The 24,169-nt window shown below is 44.6% G+C and overlaps 1 protein-coding gene across 1 annotated transcript in view; it reads left to right on the top strand.

Annotated features, from left to right (window-relative positions):
- The window catches only part of HIBCH (3-hydroxyisobutyryl-CoA hydrolase), a 116,699-nt gene that overhangs the window by 68,593 nt on the left and 23,937 nt on the right, over positions 1–24,169 (top strand). The window contains exons 7-9 of the mRNA XM_075002026.1: positions 3,727–3,805; positions 17,129–17,274; positions 20,960–21,046. Coding sequence (XP_074858127.1) covers positions 3,727–3,805; positions 17,129–17,274; positions 20,960–21,046 — 312 coding nt within the window. The remainder of the gene's footprint in view (positions 1–3,726; positions 3,806–17,128; positions 17,275–20,959; positions 21,047–24,169) is intronic.

The following is a 24,169-nucleotide window of genomic DNA, read 5'->3' on the forward strand; positions in this document are numbered from 1 at the left end:
TGCCAGGATCTGCTCGAGGTTATTCTAGGCTGTGTCATTTTTTCCTACATGGAGGTATGATGATTTTTGGAAGCGACTCCACCACGTCCTGGATTCTAGCTCCTGTAAGCAGCAACCTTCCTGGGATTCCACGTCTACACAGCAGATGGATGACTCTGTCCCTCTTAGAAGGGAGTACCTGACCACTACCACCCGTCTTCTTCTCTTAGTGGTGGTGTTTGTAGAAACCCCATCCCTAGGGCTATGCGTCCCATACCTTCCAGTCAGTGAGGTCTTCCAATCCGTTCCCTCTGACGTCTCTGCCACAGCAGTCTCCACTGAATCACTCATGTAGAGAGCCTGAAAGTGGTTGCTTACCTCCACCAGAATTTGAGATAACCTGAATTGGCTTTCTTCCCCTGGAGGTTACAGGCTTCCAACTTTCTTCCTTGCTTAACGCTGCCTTTGCTGGCTCCTCAGCCTGCTGTGCCTGCAGTATGAAATGCTCCCTTCTCTCAAGGAACTCTTCTCCTTCCCTGATGGACCGGAAGGTTGATATTTGTGCCTCACGTCCTCTAACCATCTCTTCCAAGATGGCTACCAGCTTGCACTTGGTACAGACATATCCCTTCTATCTTGTAGGAGGAAGACAAAAACAAGTCACAACAGCTGACTTGTCTGCAGACTTGTCACTGTCCATATTTACTTTCTTCAGAAAGTTTCCTAAGATGTTTAGTGCCACCTTGAAGGGCAGAAGAGGAATAAAACTGTAAGAAGGAGACAGCCAGTATGGGGCTCCCCACAAGGTGAACTCCCAGGCAAACTCTCTGTTAGCTGCTGCCCTGTTCACTACTCATAACTTTTGCAGTGGCTGCTTTCTTAAGGCTGCTGACTCAGCCCGGCTCAAAACCTTGCCTCCAAACCAATCAGCATGTATGGATATGGATATCTGTGGCTCATTTACGTGGATATGGATACAAATTTTAAATCCCTACTGATGACATACTACAAACCATAGCCAGCTGAAATGTTGGTTGGCCATTGAAATGTAAAAATATTTTGTGTTCACCTTTTAAAATATGCTTGAGCTAACAATGAAGCTGTTATCCACTAGTTTGTCATTTTGTACCTTAACTATAAAGAGATAATTTGATATTCTTGATATTGCAGAATATATTTTTACAGTCCCTTATATTTACATCCAATCATGAGTTGTCTTTTTCCTTGTGTACACTTGTGGTAAAATTCACAAGAAACTTAAGCATTTAAAAATGTGTGGTTTTTTTGGTTTCAAATAAGAAGCAAAACAGCTTTTTTTTTCATGAAAAGTTCTTGCAAACTAGAAATTCCAGGGGGAAAAACATTTTGGAAATACTGAAACCTGGTGTTTCTACATCCAAATTCGCACCCCAGGGACAAGCAGGAATAGAATGAAACTGACATAAGAATATTTCCTGCTCATCTGCACCAGTGATTAGTTTCCTGTTACCAACACACAAGAAAAGGTTTGAGAATAAGTGAAGGCAAAACTTAGATGCATGAATTAAGTTTTCAGATTGTTTTAAAAAAACACAATGTACTGCTACTGTTAAAGTTAGTAGACTTACCTAAAACAAGTACAGGTATGATTCTCCTCAAAGAACCATTATCAGGTAAATATCAGAGCAAATGACTCAACCCGACATTGTATTTTGAAGGTCAAACTTATGGATCCAACAGGAAGGACCTGAGTTCTTAAGAGTTATTCTATTGAGAACATTTTTGTTTCTTGTCCTAGATGTTTGAATTTTGGGGTTCTTCAGGCTCAGTACTCTGGCTAATTGCAGCTGCTCTGATGCTGCAGATGGGGAAAGCAACTGTATAGGTAGCCAAGACTAAACTACGTAGGGCTTTGTAGATCCACCTGAAATATGGCAGGGTTTCAGAACTCGGGCTGCAGCCTGAACCAGATGTCTACATTGCAGTTCAACAGCCCTGCAACCCAAGGCCTGCAAGCCAGAGTCAGACACAAGTGTTTAATTTCAGTGTAGTTGTAAAGAGAGCATTCTGAATTGTGTTCAAGAGCGGAGCTGGAGCAAACTTTTGGATAGTATGTTTAGATAGTATGTTTAATGTTCCGTTAAAAAAATGCAGCTGATTTTCTGCATTAGCAGTAGATTAGACATTTCTTCAGGGGTAACCCGCCCCAGAGTGTATTGCAGTAATTAATTTGGGAGGTCTGCAACAGTTACAAAAGCCATTCTGATTGTCAGTTTAGCAATTGGAGCCTTTTGTTTATTCTAAAATTATTCACTCATTGCTGTTCAGATTCTTTTGTTTAATTTTAAGTGTTGGATTATTTTGGAGTGAATAGCAAAGAAAAACTGTTCCTTTTTTAAAAAAAGGCCTTAAAATCAGATGTTTTTCTATATGCTCAAACTTGAAGGATATCTAGAAAGCTGGTTTTATTGACATCAGAAGTACTAAAAGTGAAATCTGAAAGTTGTAATGAGGTGAGAGTGTCGCTAGGACTATTTAAAACATTTGGTTATGGTTTTAAAACATCTTTTAAAAACACTTTAGAGGAAATCTTTAACTATTCAAAACTCCATTGTTGACCTCTTCATAAGATGCTGAAAAACTGAGTTTGAATTGTCAATTAATTCTTCATGGAAAAACTAGAAAAATATTCAATATTCCTGATTTCCAAGATTTCTCTCACATACACAGTAAAGAGGCAAATGAGGTAAACATGTTTCTTCTTCACAGGTAATTTTTTAGAAAAAATATTCCATAAATTGCCTGTGTTTTAGTGGTTTAAAGCAGGAAACTGAGCAGTCTAAAAAAGACACTTACCTCACAGCAAGCTGAAGTATGAATCTCCCCCTACTAACCTGCCATGTGTTGTGTACATGCAGAGACTCCTGTTGCACACTCAAACTACCCTTATGAGCTTCAGTCTACTCCTTTTTCAAAGCAGGACAGATTTACCATGCGCTAAAAATTCCTCAGTACTATCTGAGGGGTCCACACAGACACTTTTGCACAGCAAGCTAGTGTGGGTAAATTTACATTCCTGATCATAACCTGAGGGTACAGCTATACTTACTAGAAGATCGACCCTAGTCAGAATCCATCATCTGGAGTTTGGTGTAGTGCACCTAGTGGGATCAACAGTTGACCCTGGTACTCCTCATTCTTGCAAGGAGTAGGGGAGGCCAATGGGAGTTTCTCAGGTCAACTTCCCTCTGTGAGGACAGCCTGATAAGTTGATCTGCCACAAAGTTAAGCATGTCATTTTACCACTGTGTGAGCCATCTTAACCAACTAATAAAATTTTACCTCAGTCACAGATTCGTTACAATGCTTGTCGAATACTAAATAATAATATACGGAGATACACATTTCATAGACCTGGAAGGGACCAGGGGAGGCGATTGAGTCTAGTCCCCCTGCCCTCTTGGCAGAAACAAGCAACCTCCCCCCAACTTTTTTTTAACCCCAGATCCCTAAGTGGCCCCTTCATGGATTGAACTTTCAACCCTGGGTTTAGCAGGCCAGTGCTCAAACCACTGAGCTGAATGTATGTGCTCTAAATTATTTTGGGATACTGTGTAGAAAATCTATGTATAACATGAAGTGTTAAAGAATTTATATTAATTGAACGATTTCTGTGACGTTTGGTAAAAGATATATGTACTTTGAATGAAGCAATGTGTGTTGGTTTTAAATTTTACTAGTGTCTGAATTTAATCCTTTTCTTGGTAGGGTGTTGGTCTGTCAGTCCATGGACACTTTCGAGTGGCCACAGAAAAGACACTTTTCGCAATGCCAGAGACAGCAATAGGTAAAGAAAGAATATGATGTTTTCTTTTAATGTGTTTCAAATGGTAATAAGTATCTTCATGTAACTGAAAAGTGCATTTGATCAAAAGTTGTGATGGCTTCGAAAAATTTTAAAGACACTAGAGGTGCATGAAAATTATTTCTATTCAATAGTGACATATTTTGTTCTTTGTGGACAGCCTAATTGTAATGATACTTAGGGTAACACCTACTGTGTGTATTGATCTAATCTAAATAAAAGATTATTCGGATAAAATAGTTGTGGTAATTGAAGTTGAGGGACTGATACCATTGGCTACAGAGGCAGATACTACAGAAGACACCTGGTATAATTGTGCCATTGCATTTCCATTCTCAATTGCTCTTCTGAACAAGAATTAACTAGGCTAAATAGTCAGAGGTTGTGATGTTTTGTAAACCAAAACTAGAAACACATCTGACCACTTAATTCACTGCACTGCCTAAGCTTGTGCCATTGGGATAGATTCAGACGTAGTGCCAGCAGATATTCCATTAATATCAGTTAAACTGCACTTGCCTGTAATAGGTCTGAATGGGTCCCAGTTCATTTTGCTAATTATTTATTCAGTAAAGATAAGTAAAATATTTCAGTTAGAATTCAATCTGTATCATTTTGTTGAAAACAAACATATTCCATTTCTGAGTGCCATATTGGCAACTAAATTAAAAAATCACAATATGGACAACATGCTCCCAGTTTTTGTAATGATCAAAACAAAGTCAGTGGGAGGAATGTGAGAGTGGTTATATGCATACTCACACCAAGTGAGAATCTGAACAATATAACTTTTATTAAATCAAAAAGTTATTGTAAAGCCAATAACTGATTCATCCTGAAGGAAATAAATTAATCTGGGCACAATCCTGCAAGGTGCTGAGTGCCTTCAGTTGCCATTGATTCCAGAGGGTAGCTAAAGATACTCAACTAGCAAAGTGAAAGAAGAAAAGAGAAATTAGAGTTCACATTTCCCACTGCAGTGCAGTAGACCCCCGAGTTATGCCAGAGTTGTGCTCCTGCGCACCCTTGCGTAACAGATTTTGCACAAGTTGCTGGTGGGAGCCAGGACACTGACCAGCGCTGGTCACTCTCCTGGCTTCCTGGCACTCTTCAAGCCAGGCGCTACTTCGAGACAGCCACAGCAGCACCGCTTCCCCCAGCTGGGGGAAGCCAGGGAGAATCCATGACACTGCAGCTGTTTGTCTGTCTGGCTCCCCAAGCTGGGGAGGGGATTTCAAGTTACACACAAGTATAAATCACGCATATTGGTTGTTTACTGCATTTGCATTATAGGCCATTTTTGCTTGTTGCCAGGATAACTGCAGAATTCATAACGATATGGTTACACTTAAGCTAAGTTAAGTTAAATTGAGCTTTTTTTTTTTTTTTTAAAAAAAAAAAAAAGGCCTGGTAACTTGAGTTGTCTTAAGTATTTATCCAGATCTAAGGCTCGTCTATTCTTTTGAGAAGTTGGTGTTCTGAAATTACGCGTCTTGTTTCCAATAAGGGATGCACATATTTCATTTCTTTGTGAACTTTAGTTGGCCCGAGGCTTTCTTAAAAAAACAATGGAATATGTGCTACACTTTTCTTACATTTGTTCCCCACCATCCCGTTTCCTTGTACAGAATGAACCTCTCTAATTTGGAGCACTCTCGTCCAGCAAACTCCATAATCCGACGTGATTTTAGTTAGCCGGATGGCCACTTATCATGGGTGTGGCCAAGTTTTCCACGGTCCCATAAAATTTCTTTCCAGCCACCAGTCCTGGTTCTCCAAGTGTTCTGTGCTGTTATTTAGCTGTAATTTACCCTTAAATGTCTTCTAAGAGCCCAGTAAGTGGTGAAAGTGTTGGTAATGTGCTAGAAAATACTGACCTCCTGTTGTCTGGAAAATTCTCTTGTCCAGCACTGGTCAGATCTCGAGGGTGCCAGACAAGAGAGGTTCAGCCTGCCCTGTCTTTAATAAAATTACATGTTCAAGCAATATTTTCCTTTCATAAAGAGTATCTCTTGAAAAATAAAAATACGTTTTGTGCCCTTTCTAACGAAATGAGCTGAACTGGTTTTTAGAATTATTGCAATGATTTTGACTGGGGTATTGTAGTGGGGGCTTAAGACTGTCTTATATGGTTATGGTTCAGAAAAAAAGTTTGTTTATAAACCACTTTTACAGATATTTTAAGCGAGCACTGTTCTAGAAAGTGAAATTTCCATGTTTGGTCATTCCCTTAAGTTTTTTTGTTCTGTTTTGTTTTAAGTTTGAACAACGTTCCTTTTATCTGATTGCAATCTGTTATACCAGGAGCCCTCAAATTTTTTCTTTCTGAGGCCTTCCCAACATGCTATAAAATCCCAACAGCCCACCTGTGCCACAACTGTTTTTTTCCATATAAAAGCCAAGGCCAACATTAATGGGTAGTAAGCACAGCAGTTACCTAGGTGCCCATGCCACAGGGCCTTTGTGAACCTATGTTGCTCAATCTTTGGCTTCAGCACTGGATGGCAGGCTTTGGCGCTTTATATGGTGGGCTTCAGCTTTCCATCCTGGGCCCCAGCAAGTCTAACAGCAGCCCTGCTTGGCGGACTCCCAAAACCTTCTTGCAGCCCCCCAGAAGGCTCTAGACATTGGCTGAGAATGAGTGCCTTAAGCCAACCTCTCCAACTAGCCCCTTTATCCCCCAGGAAATAAAATAGAAGACAAATTAAAAGGCTGCTGTTAATGTAACATTAAAGTTGGGAAATCAAGCAAGTAAAAGGTTTGCGATCTTGTTTGAGTCCAAATTGTGGCAGTGGTGTTTCTGCCTCATTGCACTTGTGTAGAATGTTTTATCCTTCCACCATTTTTAAATGGAAACCTTAATGTAGTTCTCTGTACTTCTAATCTGGACCTCAAAACTCCATTCCCAAATCTTCTTAGAGTGTGGAACGTAGATGCTTTCATTCACAATTATGACATCCATGTGACAAATGCTCACATGCATAAGTAATAGTAGGAACATATTTCCAGTGTTTTTATCTGTCTTTTAATAAGATTGATCAGTTGGAAATGAAGGGAGGGCAAGAACCATGATACAAATCAGTTTTTCATTGACTACCAGTAAGTGCTTCAAGGACCTGAGTTTAAGAACTGCTTCCATAATCTATACGCTGTTTGCAGTGTGTTGACCTTGCAGTGGCACCATTAATTTAGAATTCACTGCCTTTGCAGTGGTTAAATTTGGTCTTGCAGCTCTAATGCTGGTGTTCTGCAGTTCCACCTCGGAGGAAAACTGCCCTCTTATATTAAAGGGATAATCAAATCTTATACCTCAGGGAGTATGCTTATCGCTAGATAAAATTTTTCCATGAAGTCACAAATTACTCCTCTGTGCAATAGTGTTCTGAGGCTTAGGGTATCAGAACATTCAGATACTTGGATGAAAGGCATTCTATAAGTACAAAACATTCATTACAGTATTTTCAGTGGCTTTTGGAGATTGGATTTGGTGGGATGAAGGGAGCAGAGCAGGGTTGGATTTCTTCTGAACTTCAGGGATTAGGCCCCTAGTAGATATAGGATATTTGACTAGATGGAAAAAAATAGTTTCATTCGAGATGACAAATCCTGCGTCCAGTCTAACATTTTCTGGTCAACATGAGATTTATATTATTGAAGGCTTCAATTTATTTGGGAACTGCCAACTAACAATACAGTTGCACGTTGTTTAACAGTTAAATATGACTAGTTGCATTAATGCTTTTCCAGAACAGAACTTGTACAAGTCAAAATAGTATAACAAGTTGAGTTGCTGTGAGGTATCCTAGCAAGCAAGGATCAATTGCAGTTTTTTGAGTGTATGAGTTTGGAGCCTGCTGTAGGTGCATATATGTACCTCAGAAACTGAAATTGCTAAAGCACCAGGGTCCTGTGTCTGTCTGTGCTCTCATGGGAGGGTGATCCTCCCAGTGCAGTAAAACAGCACGTTCCAAGTCAGTACTCTGAGACCCTTAGCCAGTTTTAACAACCCTGTTTGGTGAAGAAATCAATTCCACAGTTCCCATCTGAAGGATGTCCTACAAAATTGGTAAATGATCTCCTTCGCACAGTAGGGCATTGCCCTTTTTCACCTATTGTCACACCTCATGGATGAACCCAAACTCTCAGGTTTCACAGTCTGCCTGTCAGATCCATCCTCATCAAGGATGGATAAAATCACTTTCCCCTCTGCCTTGTTAGCACTTGTCTGTTATGTGTTTCCTATGTGTGCAGGTCCTTTTCTGCCACAGTCTATAGGCTGTTGTCTCAAGCCACATTTGTTAGAGAAGGCTGGACAGGTCACTTCAGACCCATTGGTGACCATTATGATTAGACCCCTGAATATCCACCCTTATCTGCATCTGTGGGTGTAGATATCCACAAATAGTAGAGTGGGTAACTGAGCAGGACTCTATCCCCACACTCTGCCAGGCTGGGGGAGAGTGGAGGTGCCACTGCAGGCCCCTGCACTGTTGGCAGGAAGGGATTCAAGATGATGTGTCCTAAATCTCCCTTCTTCTTCGAGTGTCCCCGTGGGTGCTCCACATTAGGTGTCGGGCTTGCCCGGCGCCGCAGATCGGATCTTCCAAGCAGTTTCTGCCGGACTGCGCATGCGCCAGTGCGCGCCGCTCCCTTGCGCGCTCCTGGCCACGTGCGCGATCCGGTCCCCGCCAGTTCCTCTTAACCGCTGTCGGCTGCAGACAGAATCCGACTAGGCTACGGCCAAGTTAGCATATTCAATGGTTTTAACTGTTTTTCTTTAAAGTTTTCAAGTTCCTAGTCTATTGTTAAGTTAACCAGTTGTTATTTTCAAAAAAAAAACAAGAAACAACAAGCGGGACGGCATTCAGTCCAGTCCTAGTAACAAGCGGAGCACCGGAGGCCAGGAGCCTAGGGCCATTAGCCCTCCTGCCGCGGCAGGCTATCGGAGAGGGGGAAAACAGCACAGAGAAGGTCCTAAGTACCCCATTAACAACTAAAAGACTCACCAACAATGTCCTCCTCAGGATTCAAGAAATGTGAGTCTTGCCGAGAGGCAATGCCAGCGTCTGATGGGCACAGTCACTGCATAAGGTGCCTTGGGGAGTCCCATGTCATGCAGAAATGCTCCTTCTGTGCAAAATTAACAGCCAGAGCAAGGAAGGACAGGGAGATGCGGCTTAAAATGCTGCTCTTCGACAAGGCCCTCCAGCCAGACGTGCCAGAGCGGCCGCAGCAGGAGGGACCCTCCGGGGCCCATAAAAGGAAAGCTGCCTCCCTCACCCCATCAGCGCAAAAACGGAGGAAAGTCTCCCCAGCCCGATCCCTGCCGGCAGCAACAGCGAGCGGGACGGGAGGAGCGCAGAGCCCGCAGCCGCAGCAACAGCTGATCAGCGGCGGCACGGAGAGCCACGTGGAGGTGGTTCAGCCTCTGATAATCAAACAGCCGCCCCGCACCACAGGCAGGGCGGCGGCTGAACAAGCGCCGGTACCGGAGGCACTGCAGGCAGCGGCACCGACCCCCGGGGAACCGGCGGTGCAGAGCGCGCAGGCACGCAGCCTGCAGGCACCGGAGGACACCGCCCACGTGGCACCGCCCAAGAGCGTGCCGAGCACGGCGCGGACGGGGCCGAGATCCCCCGCACGTCAGGGGGCGGAGCGACCCGCTCAAGGGAGGGGGAAGGCTGCACACAAAACAAGGCACCGCAGCCCCTCTCCAGACAGGGCTGCAGAGTTGCTTTCTCTGAGCCCTCCGCTCATGCTGCAGACTCCAACTAGAAGGCAGGGGTCCCCCCTAGCCTACCCGGAGCCCCCGTTTCCATTTTTACGACCAGCCTCGCCCTGGCTGGGACCACCTTCACCCTTCTTGGGGTTTGAGCCGCTGGAGTACTATCACAAATCGCTCTCTCCAGTGTCCCAGGTCTCTCGACGATCTCGCTCCCCCAGACGCAGAGGGTATGCACCAAGGGAGTGGTCCAGGTCACCTTCCCAAGAACACTGCCCATGCTGCCATGGTCGCCCCTATCACGCGGGGCATAGACACCACCGGCAGTCTACCAGGCAAAGATCCCCACAGACGGTCCCATATCCCCGAGGGTGATCGCGAACGGGGACAGAGACTCAAGTATCTCAGGGGGAACTGGTTATGGAACCCCGAGATTTTCCCTTGCAAGCTTCTAGCAAGCGGATGTACCATCACCAACAGGAACCGGAAGGGTCCAGAGAGGCGTATCCTAGTGGTTCCTCGCTCTCCTCCCCGGACGAGGCTACGGCCCCGGGGGACGTCCATCCTCCGGACGATCTCAAACAGTTTCAAGAGCTGTTTAAGAGGGTGGCCTTCACGCAAGGCATCCAGACAGCAGAGGTGCAAGAGAAACACCATAAGCTCCTCAAAAATCTGAGACCTCCGGCCTCCTCCAAAATAGCAATACCGCTTGATGAAGCAATCTTGGAGTCCGCCACTAAGATATGGCAGACCCCCACGACTATTCCGCCTGTCCACAAGAGAGCGGATAAGAAATACTTCGTGCCAGCGAAGGGCATGGAGTTCCTGTTCAGCCACCCACAACCAAATTCCTTGGTGGTGGAGTCGTCGCAACAGAGATCAAAGACATCTCAATTCAAGACAGGGGGAACAGGCAAAGATGCCAAGAAGCTAGAGCTGTTCGGCAGAAAGGTCTACTCCTCCTCCACTCTACTGTTGCAAATGGCAAATTATGCAGCGCATCTAGCGAACCATAATTTCGACAACTACACTAGGTTAACCTCCCTCATGGACTTACTTCCAGAGGACAAGAAACCGGTGCTCAAGGCTATCGTGCAAGAAGGCTACGCGGCCTCGAGGACGGGAGTTCAGATCGCCCTGGATGTTGCGGACACAGCAGCACGCTCCACAGCTATGGCAGTGGCGATGCGAAGGGAGTCCTGGCTCCAGACTTCGGGTATACCAAGGGACCTGCAGGCAAAGATAGTCGATCTTCCCTTCGACTCGCAGAAGCTGTTTGCTGAATCAACTGACTCGGTCCTTCATTCTAGTAAAGATTCAAGAGCCACGCTTAGGACCCTGGGGATTTACACCCCTCCATACAGAAAGAAAAAGTACTACCCTCAACAAAGACGGTACCAGTACCAGCAACAGCGTCCCCAGTACCACAGGGATTACGAGCAAGGGCGACATCAACAGCACCAGCAGTACAAAATTCCCAGGCGACGTTGCCAACAGAGCCATGCGTCCTCGGGGCAGGGCCAAAGGCCACAAGTTTGACACACAGATCCAGGGCTGCGCCATCACTACCATCGCACAAGGTCATCCGAAGCGGTTATTCCACCATCGCCTCCGACCATTCTATGACCAGTGGCAAAGGATCACCACAGACAAATGGGTGCTGGAGATCATAGCCACGGGGTACGCCATCCCCTTCCAGTCGCTCCCACCGCCACGACCTCCACCCAGGCCCCACCTCCAGGAGGCCTCCCACGTAGCGAGGCTCAAGCAGGAGGTAGACCATCTCATGCTCATAGGGGCAGTGGAAAGAGTGCCAGAGCAACTGCAAGGGAGAGGGTTCTACTCGAGGTACTTCCTCACGGAGAAAAAGACAGGAGGCTGGAGGCCCATCTTAGATCTTTGAGGCCTCAACCGGTACCTGCGCAAGCAACGCTTTCGGATGATCACAATCGCCTCCATCCTTACAGCACTGGACGATGGAGATTGGTTCGCAGCCCTCGACTTACAAGACGCGTATTTTCACATAACTATCCATCCAGCTCACCGACGATTCCTCCGGTTCATGGTAGGCAAAGAACATTTTCAAGACAAGGTCCTACTGTTTGGCCTCTCCTCGGCCCCCAGAGTCTTCACCAAGACCTTGGCAGTGGTGTCAGCCTACCTGCACAGACAGGGGGTGTTTATATTCCCATATCTGAAAAAAAAAAAGACTGCCTACTGAAAGGGGCCTCGAAGGAGGAGGTACTTCACATGATACGCGTCACAGCAGGCACGTTCTCTTCGCTCGGCCTGGTTATCAATCTGGCAAAATCAAAGATAGACCCCGTACAGGACATAAAGTTCATAGGGGCACGTATAAATTCCATCACAGCAAGGGTTTATCTGCCAGATGCCCGCTTTCGCTCCATTGGTTCCCTCGTGCAAGTCATCACCTTCAGCCCTACGGTACCGGTTCTGACGTGCTTACAGCTGCTGGCCCACATGGCAGCAGCAACGTTTGTGGTACAGAATGCCCGATTGCCTAGGCGCAGCATGCAGCACTGGCTGGCGAGTGTCTACAAACCGGCAGCACACACTGTCCACAGGGTGGTGTTGCCCACGACAGAGGTGCGCAGATCCCTGCAATGGTGGGTGAACCCCAAGAACATGCTAACAGAGGTGCCCTTTCACCAACCACAAATATCTGTTTTTCTCACTACCGATGCCTCCCACATAGGGTGGGGAGTACACATGGGCGAAAAGGTGACGCAAAGACTGTGGTCCTCCATGGAACAGTCACTGCACATAAATATACTGGAGCTCAGAGCAGTGTTCAACGCCTGCAAACACTTTCGAGACCATATACAAGGCAAGTAGTCGGGATCAGTACAGACAATACCTCCACCATGTTTTATATAAATCGACAAGGAGGAGCTCGGTCCCGTGCCTTATGTGCGGAAGCAGTCCGATTGTGGAACTGGTGCATCGCCAACAGTATAACCTTTAAAGCCTCGTATTTACCAGGCGCTCACAATGTGAAGGCAGACCAGCTGAGCAGGCGCTTCACACTCACACACGAGTGGCAGATCCGTTCCGATCTGCTACGACCGATTTTTCACGCATGGGGTTTTCCCCAGGTAGACCTGTTTGCCACTCAACACAACAAGAAGTGCCCACAATACGGCTCCAGGGCAGGACTGGGACGGGGGCCACTGGGGGACGCATTCGCGGTCTCGTGGAGGGGCCCCCTGCTCTACGCCTTTACTCCCACAGTGCTTATCCACAAAGTCTTGCAGAAAGCCAGGAGAGAGAGAGCCCGAATGATCCTAGTAGTCCCAACGTGGGATCGACAGCAATGGTTCCCCTTACTCCTGCGCATGTCGGACCGTCCACCGATGCCCCTCCCGGTGGCGCCGGATCTGCTCACGCAGCCCAGGGGTCCATAGTGCATCCACACCCCCGAGGTCTGCGACTGCAAGCATGGTTAATCCATGGCTCAGCTCCCTAGAGAGCACGCGTACGGAGGGAGTGCAACAAGTCCTAGAAAGTAGCAGGAGGACTTCCACCAGGAAGCCCTAAAAGCAAAAATGGACTCGATTCACTGCATGGTGTTCTACCAAGCAATTAGCCCCCCTTGCTACGCATATGCCTGTAATACTAGAGTATTTACTGGACCTCAAGAGAGGCGGACTCTCCCTATCCTCGTTGAAGGGTCCACCTTGCCGCTGTATCGGCTTTCAGACATGAAGAGGAAGGGCACACGGTGTTTGCCCATCCCATGGTTACCAGGTTCCTCAAAGGGCTGGTAAACCTATACCCGCCTCGGAAACTGCTTCCACCTTCGTGGAGCTTGGACCTGGTGCGTAATGTGCTAACGGGACCACCGTTTGAACCCTTAGCCACGGTTTCCCTCCGTCTCCTTACGATAAAGACGACCTTCCTTCTTGCAATCACGTCAGCTCGCAGGGTGAGCGAGCTTGCGGCAGTCATGGCAACGCCACCCTGCACAGTAATTTCCAAGGAGGCGGTAACCATACAGCTGCATCCAGCCTTTGTTCCCAATGTTTCTTCTGAGTTTCATATTAACGAACCTATAGTTTTACCCTCGTTTTATCCAAAGCCTCATAACTCTAACAAAGAGGCACGCCTACACCTCCTGGACGTGAGGAGGGCGCTAGCCTTCTATATAGACAGGACCAAGTCCTTCCGGAAAACGGATAGACTCCTAGTCTCTATCGCTCCCAAATCAAAAGGAGAAGGTCTCTCTTCGCAGAGAATCTCGAAGCACATCGTATCTTGCATAAAAATGTGCTACGAACTCAAAAAGACTCCTTTACTGGCCACGCCCAGGGCTCACTCCACTAGGGCGGTGGCGGCATCAACAGCCTTTTTCAAGGGCGTTGCGCTAAAAGACATTTGCAGAGCGGCAACCTGGTCATCCTATGACACCTTCGCCAAACATTACGCCCTTCACAGGGTATTCCAAGAGGATACCCGTCTCTCGACAGCGGTCCTCTCGGGGACAAGCTGCACATAATCCGATTACCCACCTCCTATCCTGGGTTACTGCTGGGTAGTCACCTGATGTGGAGCACCCACGGGGACACTCGAAGAAGAAAGAGAAGTTACTCACCGTAGTAATGGTGGTTCTTCTAGATGTGTCCCTGTGGGTGCTCCACTACCCGCCCATCCTCCCTGCTTCGGATCTCTGTTTAGTGTTTTGCAGGAGTATCCGAGGCGGTTGGTCAAGGAACTGGCGGGGACCGGATTGTGCACGCGGCCAGGAGCGCGCAAGGGAGCGGCGTGCACTGGCGCATGCGCGGTCCGGCAGAAACTGCTTGGAAGATCCGATCTGCAGCGCCGGGCGAGCCCGACACCTAACGTGGAGCACCCACGGGGACACATCTCGAAGAACCACCGTTACTACGGTGAGTAACTTCTCTTTCTCATGCCTTTTCAGTCTACCACTGGTTGTTCAGAGTTCTTGTTTTATCTTGGACTTATGCCTTGGCATGCACTTCTGTCGTTGTGCAGTTGATATTGCTTTGCCAGGCCCTAAAGACTTTCCTTTTTGCCTCAATCAGATGTTCAGTTTACATGTTGTTCTCCTCAAGCCTGTCCTGATGCTTCCTGAACTGGTAGCCAATGGTTTCTCCACAAGCTCCAGTGGTGGCATTTTTTCAGCTGACACCAGTGTTCTTTCACATCTTCAGGTTGTAGTGTTGGCAGCTTCCGCTGGAGCATTATGTGGAAGTCACTTCATCTGATGGAGTCCTTCAAGATTTGTACATTGATCTTTTGTTGGATGTTTCCTCTGACATCTTCATTTGGTGACAATCCTAATCACCATTGTGTATTGGACAAGGTGGTGATTGGTCCAGCAGTCATCAGCACTAGTCATTGCTTCAGTTGAGGATGTTTTTCTAGTGGAAGAGGCTGTTCGTGATAACGAGCTGATGTTCCACACATTTTGCAAGGAGGATCGCTAAATTGGAGTTGCTGTTGCCACCTCCTCCTTTCCCCACAGTAGTTTGCCAGAGATCCACATCAGTTCTGACCCTGGCATTGAAATCCCCCCAAGTTTTATCTGCTTTGGGGGTGTCTTTCAGGGCTATGTTCAGTTCAGTGTAGAACTTCTTCATGTCAGAAAAATGTGTACCCTTTTGCCTCCTTCTGTTAGCTGTCCTTCTCCTGGTTTATGCATTCCTGTCAGGGCAGCAATATCGATGTTGAATCCTCACAGGTAATAATTATCAGGCATCTTTTGGGTCGCTTACTGTCTGGGTTGTCTGTTAGAGTCAGAATATTCCATGTTCCAAAGTTTACTGTTTAATTTCAAATGCATAGAGGTGAACCTGCTGGACATGGTTATCCAGTCAGGGGCTGAGATGGACTATATTTAGGGCAACTTTTCTAGCCCCCTCTTTATGTGGAGTGAACAGAATGGATCCTAAATAAGGCTGCTCAGTCGTGGATGCAGCAGCTGGACCATTCTATTTCACACTTCATGTTTCTAACTTCACATACAAAATGATACACGCACAAAAATAGAATATACATTCAGCGGTTTGTAAATTTAAAATGTTACATGATGCATTTTGCCTAACGTCTTCATGTTATATATATAAGCCAATTTCCATAAAGCTAGGGCAGACATGTGATGTAATAAGCATATTATTTATGAGGTGGGAGAGGGTTAAAATGTATTGAGATGATTGGCTCCCTGAACTGTTAAGTTGGGGAAAGAGAATAGGTTCTACTTTTGATTTGCAACTGTTATGAATGAATGCCTGTAAACAGCTAAACTCAGAGCGTATGAGGGACACAGCCAGGTGAGCCAGTGTGGGAGGAGAGGGGTCACTGTAACTGAAACAATTGCAGGCTGAGAGTTTCTTTTGTTGTGTGACTGAAGCAGAAAGAGACTTACAAAATGCTTAATCCTAAACTGGCTGAATAAATCCAGTAAATATCCTGGCCATATCATAATCCATGCATAAATGGATAAGTAGAAAGGAAATGTTTAGTTACACATGATCAGGTTATTTTTATTTTGGCTTTGGTTTGGGGCTCTTTAGGCTGGTTGATGTCATTTCCCCTGTACTCTGTAACTTTTAAGCTAAATCCCAGGGAAGTAATTTTCTGCTGAGGTGTTTTCCGCATCACAGGGATGTTATATTTTATCACATATTTATATATTTCCAAGCAGTACCGTTATATTTCACCAGCCTCAGTAACACAGGGGCTGTCTGATTTGAGGTGGGGCAGTTCTACAGTGCCTTGGAAAGCCTCACCTATGTACCTCTTTGCCCCCTTTACATCCTCCAATTCAGCCACCCTGGCCTCCAAAGCCCATACACAGTCTCTGAGTGCCAGGAGCTCCTTTCATTAAATGGACACACATGCCACTCATCCATTGCTACATTGGGTACAATAAACAGGATAATGCCTCCTCTGCTGCTGGGCTTCTGCTTGCATTTCCTCCTATGGATAATTAGATTTTTGATATTAAAATCAGGTAGTTTTGGTTTTAGTTTAAAAGAGGTTTTAAAGAATGCCAAGTGTATCTAGCACCCTTCAAACTCCCCCTTGAAACTCCCACACAAAACTCCCCATCAACCGCTCCTGTTCACAATATCGTCTAGCAGCATTACCAACACTCCCACTGCTTACTGGGCTCTTAGAAGACATTTAGGGGTAAATTACAGCTAAAGAACAGCACAGAACACAGAGAGCCAGGACTGGTGGCTCGAAACACACTTTATGGGACTGCAGAAAACTTGGCCACACCCATGATAAGTGAATATCCGGCTAATGAAAATCACGCCAGGCCCTGGATGTTGTTGGACAAGATTAGTGTCAACTTGTATTTAAATTTGCAGTCATCCAGATGAAGTGCACTTTAGGGAGAGACTTGGATGAGAGGCAGGATTGGCAGACCAGGTCAAAGAGGGCTGGTACAGGCTAGAAAGCTGTGTAGAAGACATGGAAGCGAGAGTGAGATGCAGGCTCAAATTGTGCAATAAGTTGTGCGTTAAATGGGTGGTTAGGGCAGTAGATTCTTTTAGATCTTCCTTTCACATATTTCTTGTTTTCTTCACCTACAGGCCTTTTTCCTGATGTAGGTGGCGGCTATTTCTTGCCAAGACTTTCAGGACAGATTGGCTGTTATCTTGCTCTTACAGGATTTAGACTGAAAGGAAGAGATCTGCAAAAAGCAGGAATTGCTACACACTTTGTAGAATCAGAAAAGGTAAATCTGTTAATCATTACCATTGAAAATAAGGCAATGTTAGATTTACTTGAAACTAAATTTCTTCTTTGGGCAGATATCCCAGATTAAACTGATTTTTAATTATGCAGTTGAATTCAGCCTTTCAAGCATCAATACCATTGATGCAATATGAGTATTACTCTTTCTTGGGATGTCTAGGACCATGAATCACCATTTTACCCCCTTGCCTACAGTGGGAGGAGTTTTTCCTCTGGTATCTGATTATCAGCTCCCTGATACTGCCAGCCTGTCAAGCACTCTTCCCAGGCCTCCGTCAGCCCTGACTTTTCCTTGAAGGTTAACGCTTAATGTTCCCTGGTACTCAAACTTCTAAGAAACAGTCCTCTGTACTGTCTAACCCCAGTCACTGGATACTGTCTATAAGCTCTGGTATTGCCTGAGAGAGTGTGTACACAGCACAGCAATCTGCTTTTAGTGAAAGCAAATGTAAGTTTAACAACAATAAAGATTTAAGAGATGGTGAACAAGGATAACAAGTTACAAATAAAAGACGTCTTAGAGTCTGAACATAACTAACAGCTGAAGTCCTCATCTAAAGCACTTTCTCACCTAAAGTAGCATCCCACCCACGCTGCCTGGCCAGAATCCAACTTTCATGAATGCAGAAAGAGTTATTTTTTTAGCTGTTTCAGTGAAGGACTACAAAATGTCTTTGTCATTCTTGCATTTCCCAAAACAGGATGACCCTTGTGGCCTTCCAGGCATATTGGGTCCAAGGTGTTTTCACCTACTACTGTTTGTTTCACTCGCCACATCTCCCATCAGCCTTTTTTCCTGTTGATTGTTACATGTCAATTAGACTCCCATAGTGATGACTTCACAGTACTTAATCTAAGCAGAGATCTGAAGAAACAGCTCTTTGACTAAAATAGTTAGAGAGGTAGCCATGTTAGTCTATATCTTCACAAAACTAAACAGCAGTCATGTAGCACTTTAAAAACTAACAAAATAATTTATTAGGTGATGAGCTTTTGTGCGGTAGACCCACTTCTTCAAAAAAATAAAATAGCTTTTCACCTCTCCTGAGGTGTAACACTTGAATATAACTATAAGGACATTTTCAGTGCATAGTCATAAAATAAAACCCCCATATACACTTCACAGTTATATTAATGACCATAATCAAGATCTCACATGACAGTTTTTGTAGATAAAGACCATGACAGCAAATTGTTAGGGTAGAGTCAGGCATTGCTCTTACTGACTAGTGAACTCTGCCAGTTGGCATCAAGGAGTTCTTAAGTGGGCCACGTTTTGAAGACCCCCCCTAGGGACAAAGTGTCCATGTCTTTGTGAGCATCAGAAGGAGTCATTTATGTGCACAAATAAACTCTTGAAAGCAGTGACTTCACAAAATATGTTCATATGAATGAGCAACAGTTGGATAGCCTTTCGCATTGGCGTTATAGTCTGTACGTATTGGGGAGATCTCCAGTATTATCCCAAAGATCCGTCTTCATCTTCTGTGCCTCAACCAATGATTCCTTGTTACAGATCAGTATAGATGGTTATCCTGTACTTTTTGCTAACTCAGGCAGATTTCACTGGCCAGTAACATTCTCAACTCAGGCAGCCTGGCTCACAGGAGACGGTGAGAACTGCCAGCTCACAGTGAAGGCAGTGGTAATTGGTGCTTAGTATCTGTTAGGCTCCTGTTCTTAAAAACAAAGCTTCAAAGTGATATTTTGCTACTGAAAGTGAAAGTTCTGTTTAGCACTGGATTGTGATAACCAGTTGTGAAAACTTCCATTTGCTAGAAACATATGTTTAAAAACATCTAGCTTTGCTTGCATATGAGTAAGCACTCAAAAACTATTCCAAGCCCGCACCCGTAGGCGCATGAGAGCCAGGTATGATTTTAGGTGACAGCAGTTAAGATAGCCACTGATGCCAAATCCCAGTTGGAGATAAGCTGTTAGGTTAAAAATACAGGGAAGAAATCAAGTTACAGTCAACACTGCATCTTTAGCTCTTTCCTATTAGCGTATATAGGTCCAGATACTACAGACACTTTACACAGTTTCTCATATGTTAACAATCTTGGTGAAGCCAATGGAAACCACTAATGTACAACTTACATCTGTGAGTGTTGGCAGGGTTGGAGGCCTTAAAATTTTCTGGACAAAGATCTATTTCTGGGGTGACTGTCTGTCCCATATTTTTAAAAGTGGCTAAATGTCCCATATTTGCTCCCCACCCAGCCCCAGGGAAGCTGGGGGAGGGTGGGCAGCTGCCGTTTCCCTGCGCTCCCAGGAGCACTGGGGGCTGCCACTTTTCCAGGGCTCCAGGGGATTGCTAGCAGCTGCGGCTTCCCCAGAGCTCTCACCAGCGGCTGCAGCTTCTCTCAAGGAGCATCAGCAGTTGCGGCTTTCCCAGGATCCCTGGGAGAGTTGGAACTGTGTCTTCCCTGGGACTCCCTGGGAGTGCCAGTGGCTGCTACCTCCTTCCCAGCACCCTGGGGATTGGAGGAGCTGCCCTTCCCTCCATATCTCCATGTCCTGTATTTCGGACAGGGAGATATGGTTGCCCTCTCTATTTTCTCAGACCATATGATAAGGTCATAGCATGAGATTATGCCTACCCCGGTATGGTTGGATAAGAGAAAACAACCAGCCTTCCCTAGCCTGTCTTCCTCCTCACCTCTGCACATTGAGCTCCTTGCACTCAGGGACGAGGCTTCCATACGCTTAGCTCAGCTACTGACACGTCCTTTCTGGAGTGGGTCAGGAGGATCCAAGCCTGGACTTTGCCTTCTCATCTGCACTGCTAGATTTAGCTAGGGCCTAGGGTATACAGCACAGCATCAGGACTCCCAGCATCCTCTTGAGCTCGGGGAGCTATTGTTTCTCTGCTTCATCCATAGTTCTTAGTGTGTCAAAGGTTATGCTTCAAGGCCGTCTCTTCAGATGGAAGTGGACACTTCCCTTACCTCATATGTTGTTCCATGAGCGACAGTCCTCTGGTCCGAAGTATAGTCATACAGCTGTATGTGTAGCCAGGGGGTTGTAAAGTAGTCCAAACAAATAGCTTTTAGACTCTTGGGACAAGAGGCCCAATTCCTCATAAAAAGAATGAGAAGTTGTTTTCAAGAGCCACAGAAAAATCCCATCCTCCTGTGCAGCTAAAAGCTAAGAGTTAGAACTAGGAGTTTCAGCAACAAAATCACACTACTTAACTTTCTCAGTGGGCTCAGGATAGTATTACATTACGTTGTTCTTTAACACAAAGCTTGGGGCTCTGGTTTGAGAACTCTGCCCTGCTTGGTTCAGGATACCACCACCCAATTGACCTTTTAAGGGCTCATCCTCAGGCCTGAGAAGTTGCACAGATGCAGTAGGTTGGGGGCTGATTGTGACCACAGCAGTTCTTTAACTCATTTATGCTGGGGGGAGGTATGGCTGGCTATCTGCTTCACCACACAGAGGTTCTGCTTAGGATGGGGCCCTCTTTACTGATCCCTGAAAAGTTTAATTACATCCAGATTGCTCAGTTTTCAGAGCATCTGCTGTTCCCATTGTCTGCTTGTCACTTCTTTAAATGAGGTCAAGAGTCTTTAGTCTATAGCTGTTAAAATAACATCAGTCTAGTGGGAAATACATTTTATTCCCCTATTGTTTTAATTTGCATCTTTATATTTTGGTAGCTGCCTGCTCTAGAGGAAGATTTGATATCACTAAAATCTCCTTCAAAAGAAAATGTTGCAGATGTACTGAACACGTATCAAATAAAGGTAATCTATTGGCTACCTACAATCCCAAATTTTATTAAAGGGGCAACTATCAAGTTAAATAATACTCTTATTTCTATAACTCTAATTTGGTGCATGTTTGTACAGCACTCTACAGAATGGATTCTCACCCTGCATGCATTACTGGAAGATGTTAATAATTTATGTTTTAATATTAAATAAGTGATTAAAAGTGAAATAATTTTAAAAATCTAGTTTAATTCTTGTTTTTACATTTCTTTCCATTTGGACAATGAAGTTAGGCTGTTCGATTTTATTGGTTCTTGTCCACTGCACAGTGGTGGTGAAGATGTAAACCTGTAAGTGCTAGGTATTCTTGTTCATTGCTCGTTCTTTTCAGCAATTCACATCAACACCCTGGGACAGCCACTGGCAGAATGAGACTAGCACTGTGGGTGGTACAGGGCAAGTGGCCAGGCAGTCTGGAATTATGTGGATTCAGAGGCTCTGACATCCCACCATATGGTGAGGAAACTATTTCAGCTTGAAGACCAAACAAGGAATTGTGAGGGACTCCCCATTCATCTTAATACTATGCCACATCCCTCAGTTTGGGGTGCGTTTTGCCTTCCACCACCTATGTCATTCCCACTTTATGTGCATGAGACCATATTACTCTGGCTTCTTGTAGATTTTGTCCTTATTTTCTTTAAAGTCATGTGCAGAGTCTGAATTTGGAGCCTACACATTAGTGATTTTGATGACCCTTCAACTTTTGCAATCCAGTTTGGCAAATGTTACCAAGCATGGTGTAAATAAGAATAGTTTCTTGTAGTATACACTATATTTGGTAACATTTGCCAAATTGGGCTGCAAAAGTTGAAGGGACATCATTAATAGGCTAAATTAATATATCTAGTGCCACTGAATATCTTTGATAAAACAGAATATTAACATGATTAAGCTCTTGGTATGATCTAGAGACATGCATTTGGAACATTGAAGCAATGTCTGCTCACTATAGCTAAATATTGCTAGTTTTACATTTCCAGAGAGATGTTTGTTTTCCAGAGAGCAAATTTATAATTCTCTCGTCGCTCAAGATTTTTGGGGGTGAATTTAACTTCATGTCTATTAGCGTAAACAGATCAGAATTAATTGTAACGTATTGCATGCATGTGTCAAAAGGTTTTAGATAATTTGTCTATAATAACTTTATAGCCACACTAGTCAGCTTCACGGTACTTCTTCCAAAAAGAGGTAGGGAGGAAGTGCCCTGGCACTAACAGAGGCTTACTACTTTGCCCCTTTATCCCATGTGTGACTTCAAAGTTGTTCGAGATCAGTATCCAACTGGTATTTCCCAGTTAGAATCATTAGGTTCTTGTGTAAGCATTTAGTGGGAAAATAATTAGACTAAATTAATGTGTCTAATGTCACTGACTATCTTTGATAAAGCGGAAACTACACCTATCCTTTGACTTACAAACTTCTGATTTATGAATTTTCGCTACAACAATGTAGATATATACCTATTTTCCAATTTATGAAAGTATTTTCGCTACAAAGAGCCAATCTTCGTCTGCGCATCCACTTCATAAGTAATGAAAGTGGAAGAATGCAGTGTGAGGCTGACTCATTTCCCTGAGCCACCCAGCTCCTCCCATTTGGTTTGCATGCTTCTTTGTGTTCATGTCATCTTGACTGTGAGTGATACTAATCTTCAAATATCTTTGTGATCATCATGGGTCCTAGACATGAAACAGTTTCTTCAGAAGCCATCACTAAGGCCAAGAAATCAAGGAAAGCAATATCTATGGCTACCAAACTTGAAGTTATTGAAAGAATTGAAGAGGGCTAGCAGTCGTAAGACATGTTTGACAGTGAACTTGGCAGCAACAACAGTGCATATGATCTTTGTGTAGAAAGAAAAGATTAAAAAAAGGCAGAAACGTATGTTGGTTGAGCTAAAAGTTGCATCGAATAACAAAAGCCAGGGATGCAATCATGTATAAATTTGAAAGACTTTTAATACATTGGATCAACAACCATAACGAATGCAACACACCTTTGAGCTTCCTCATCATAAGACAGAAAGCCCTGTCTTTGTTTGAGGACCTGAACAATAAAGCTGAGGGAGAGAGGTAAGTTAGGACTATCGAAGTAATGTTCAAAACAAGTCACGGTTGGTTAAGTGTTTTTAAAGTGAGTTCATCTTATCGTAGTCTGCGTGTTACAGGCAAAGCAGAATCTGCTGGTATTCAGGCAGCTAACATTTTCCCAGCCACATTGCAACAAATAATTGAAGAAAGAGGATATTCTCCAACACAAATCTTTAATGTTGATGAAATGGTGCTTTTCTGGAAAAGAATGCCTTCTCAAACCTTTATTTTAAGGGATAAAACAAAAGCAACAGGTTTCAAGGCTTTGAAGGATCGACTGACATTACTTCTTCGTGGAAATTTGGAAGGAGATGTGAAATTTGAAGCCTTCCTTGTTTACCATTTGGAAAATCTGAGGGTGCTTAAAGGTCTGGTCTTCTAAATGATCATTCTAATTGAAAGGCATGGATGACAAAAGCACCCATGTGATGTAACAAGCTACCTTTCATCATTCATCTCTAAATATTGTGCTGAAAATAATCTGGATATTAAATGTCTGCTGACCCTTGATAATGCTCCTGGTCATCCCATCAATGTTGAAGACTATAGCAATAACCTTCAAGTGTCTCCCCCCGCCACCCCAAATACGACTTCCATCCTTCAGCCAATGGATCAAAATGTCACTGCTACATTTAAAGCTTAAATCTGGTGATGAGGTATGGCATATCTGCATCAGACAGAGAAGACAAATCAACAATTAAGCAGTTGTGGAAGAATTGTACCATCAAGATGCCTCTAGAAAATATCACAACTGCTTGGAATAAAATTACTTCAAGTATCATGAAAAGTGTTTGGAAAAAAGCTATTGCCAAAATATGTTCACGATTTCCGTGGTTTTGAGGGTGAAGTGAAAGACATTCAAATTCTATTGTGCAGCTGACAACTCAAGCAGGGGTCAGTGAGGTGGACGCAGATGATTTTCAAGACCTGTTGTCACACGGTGAAGAATTGACTAATGAAGAATTGATTCATCTGGATGCAGAAAGATTATCACAAAAGGAAG

This window comes from Carettochelys insculpta, chromosome 8, assembly GCF_033958435.1.
Source record: "Carettochelys insculpta isolate YL-2023 chromosome 8, ASM3395843v1, whole genome shotgun sequence".
Lineage (NCBI taxonomy): Eukaryota > Metazoa > Chordata > Testudines > Carettochelyidae > Carettochelys > Carettochelys insculpta.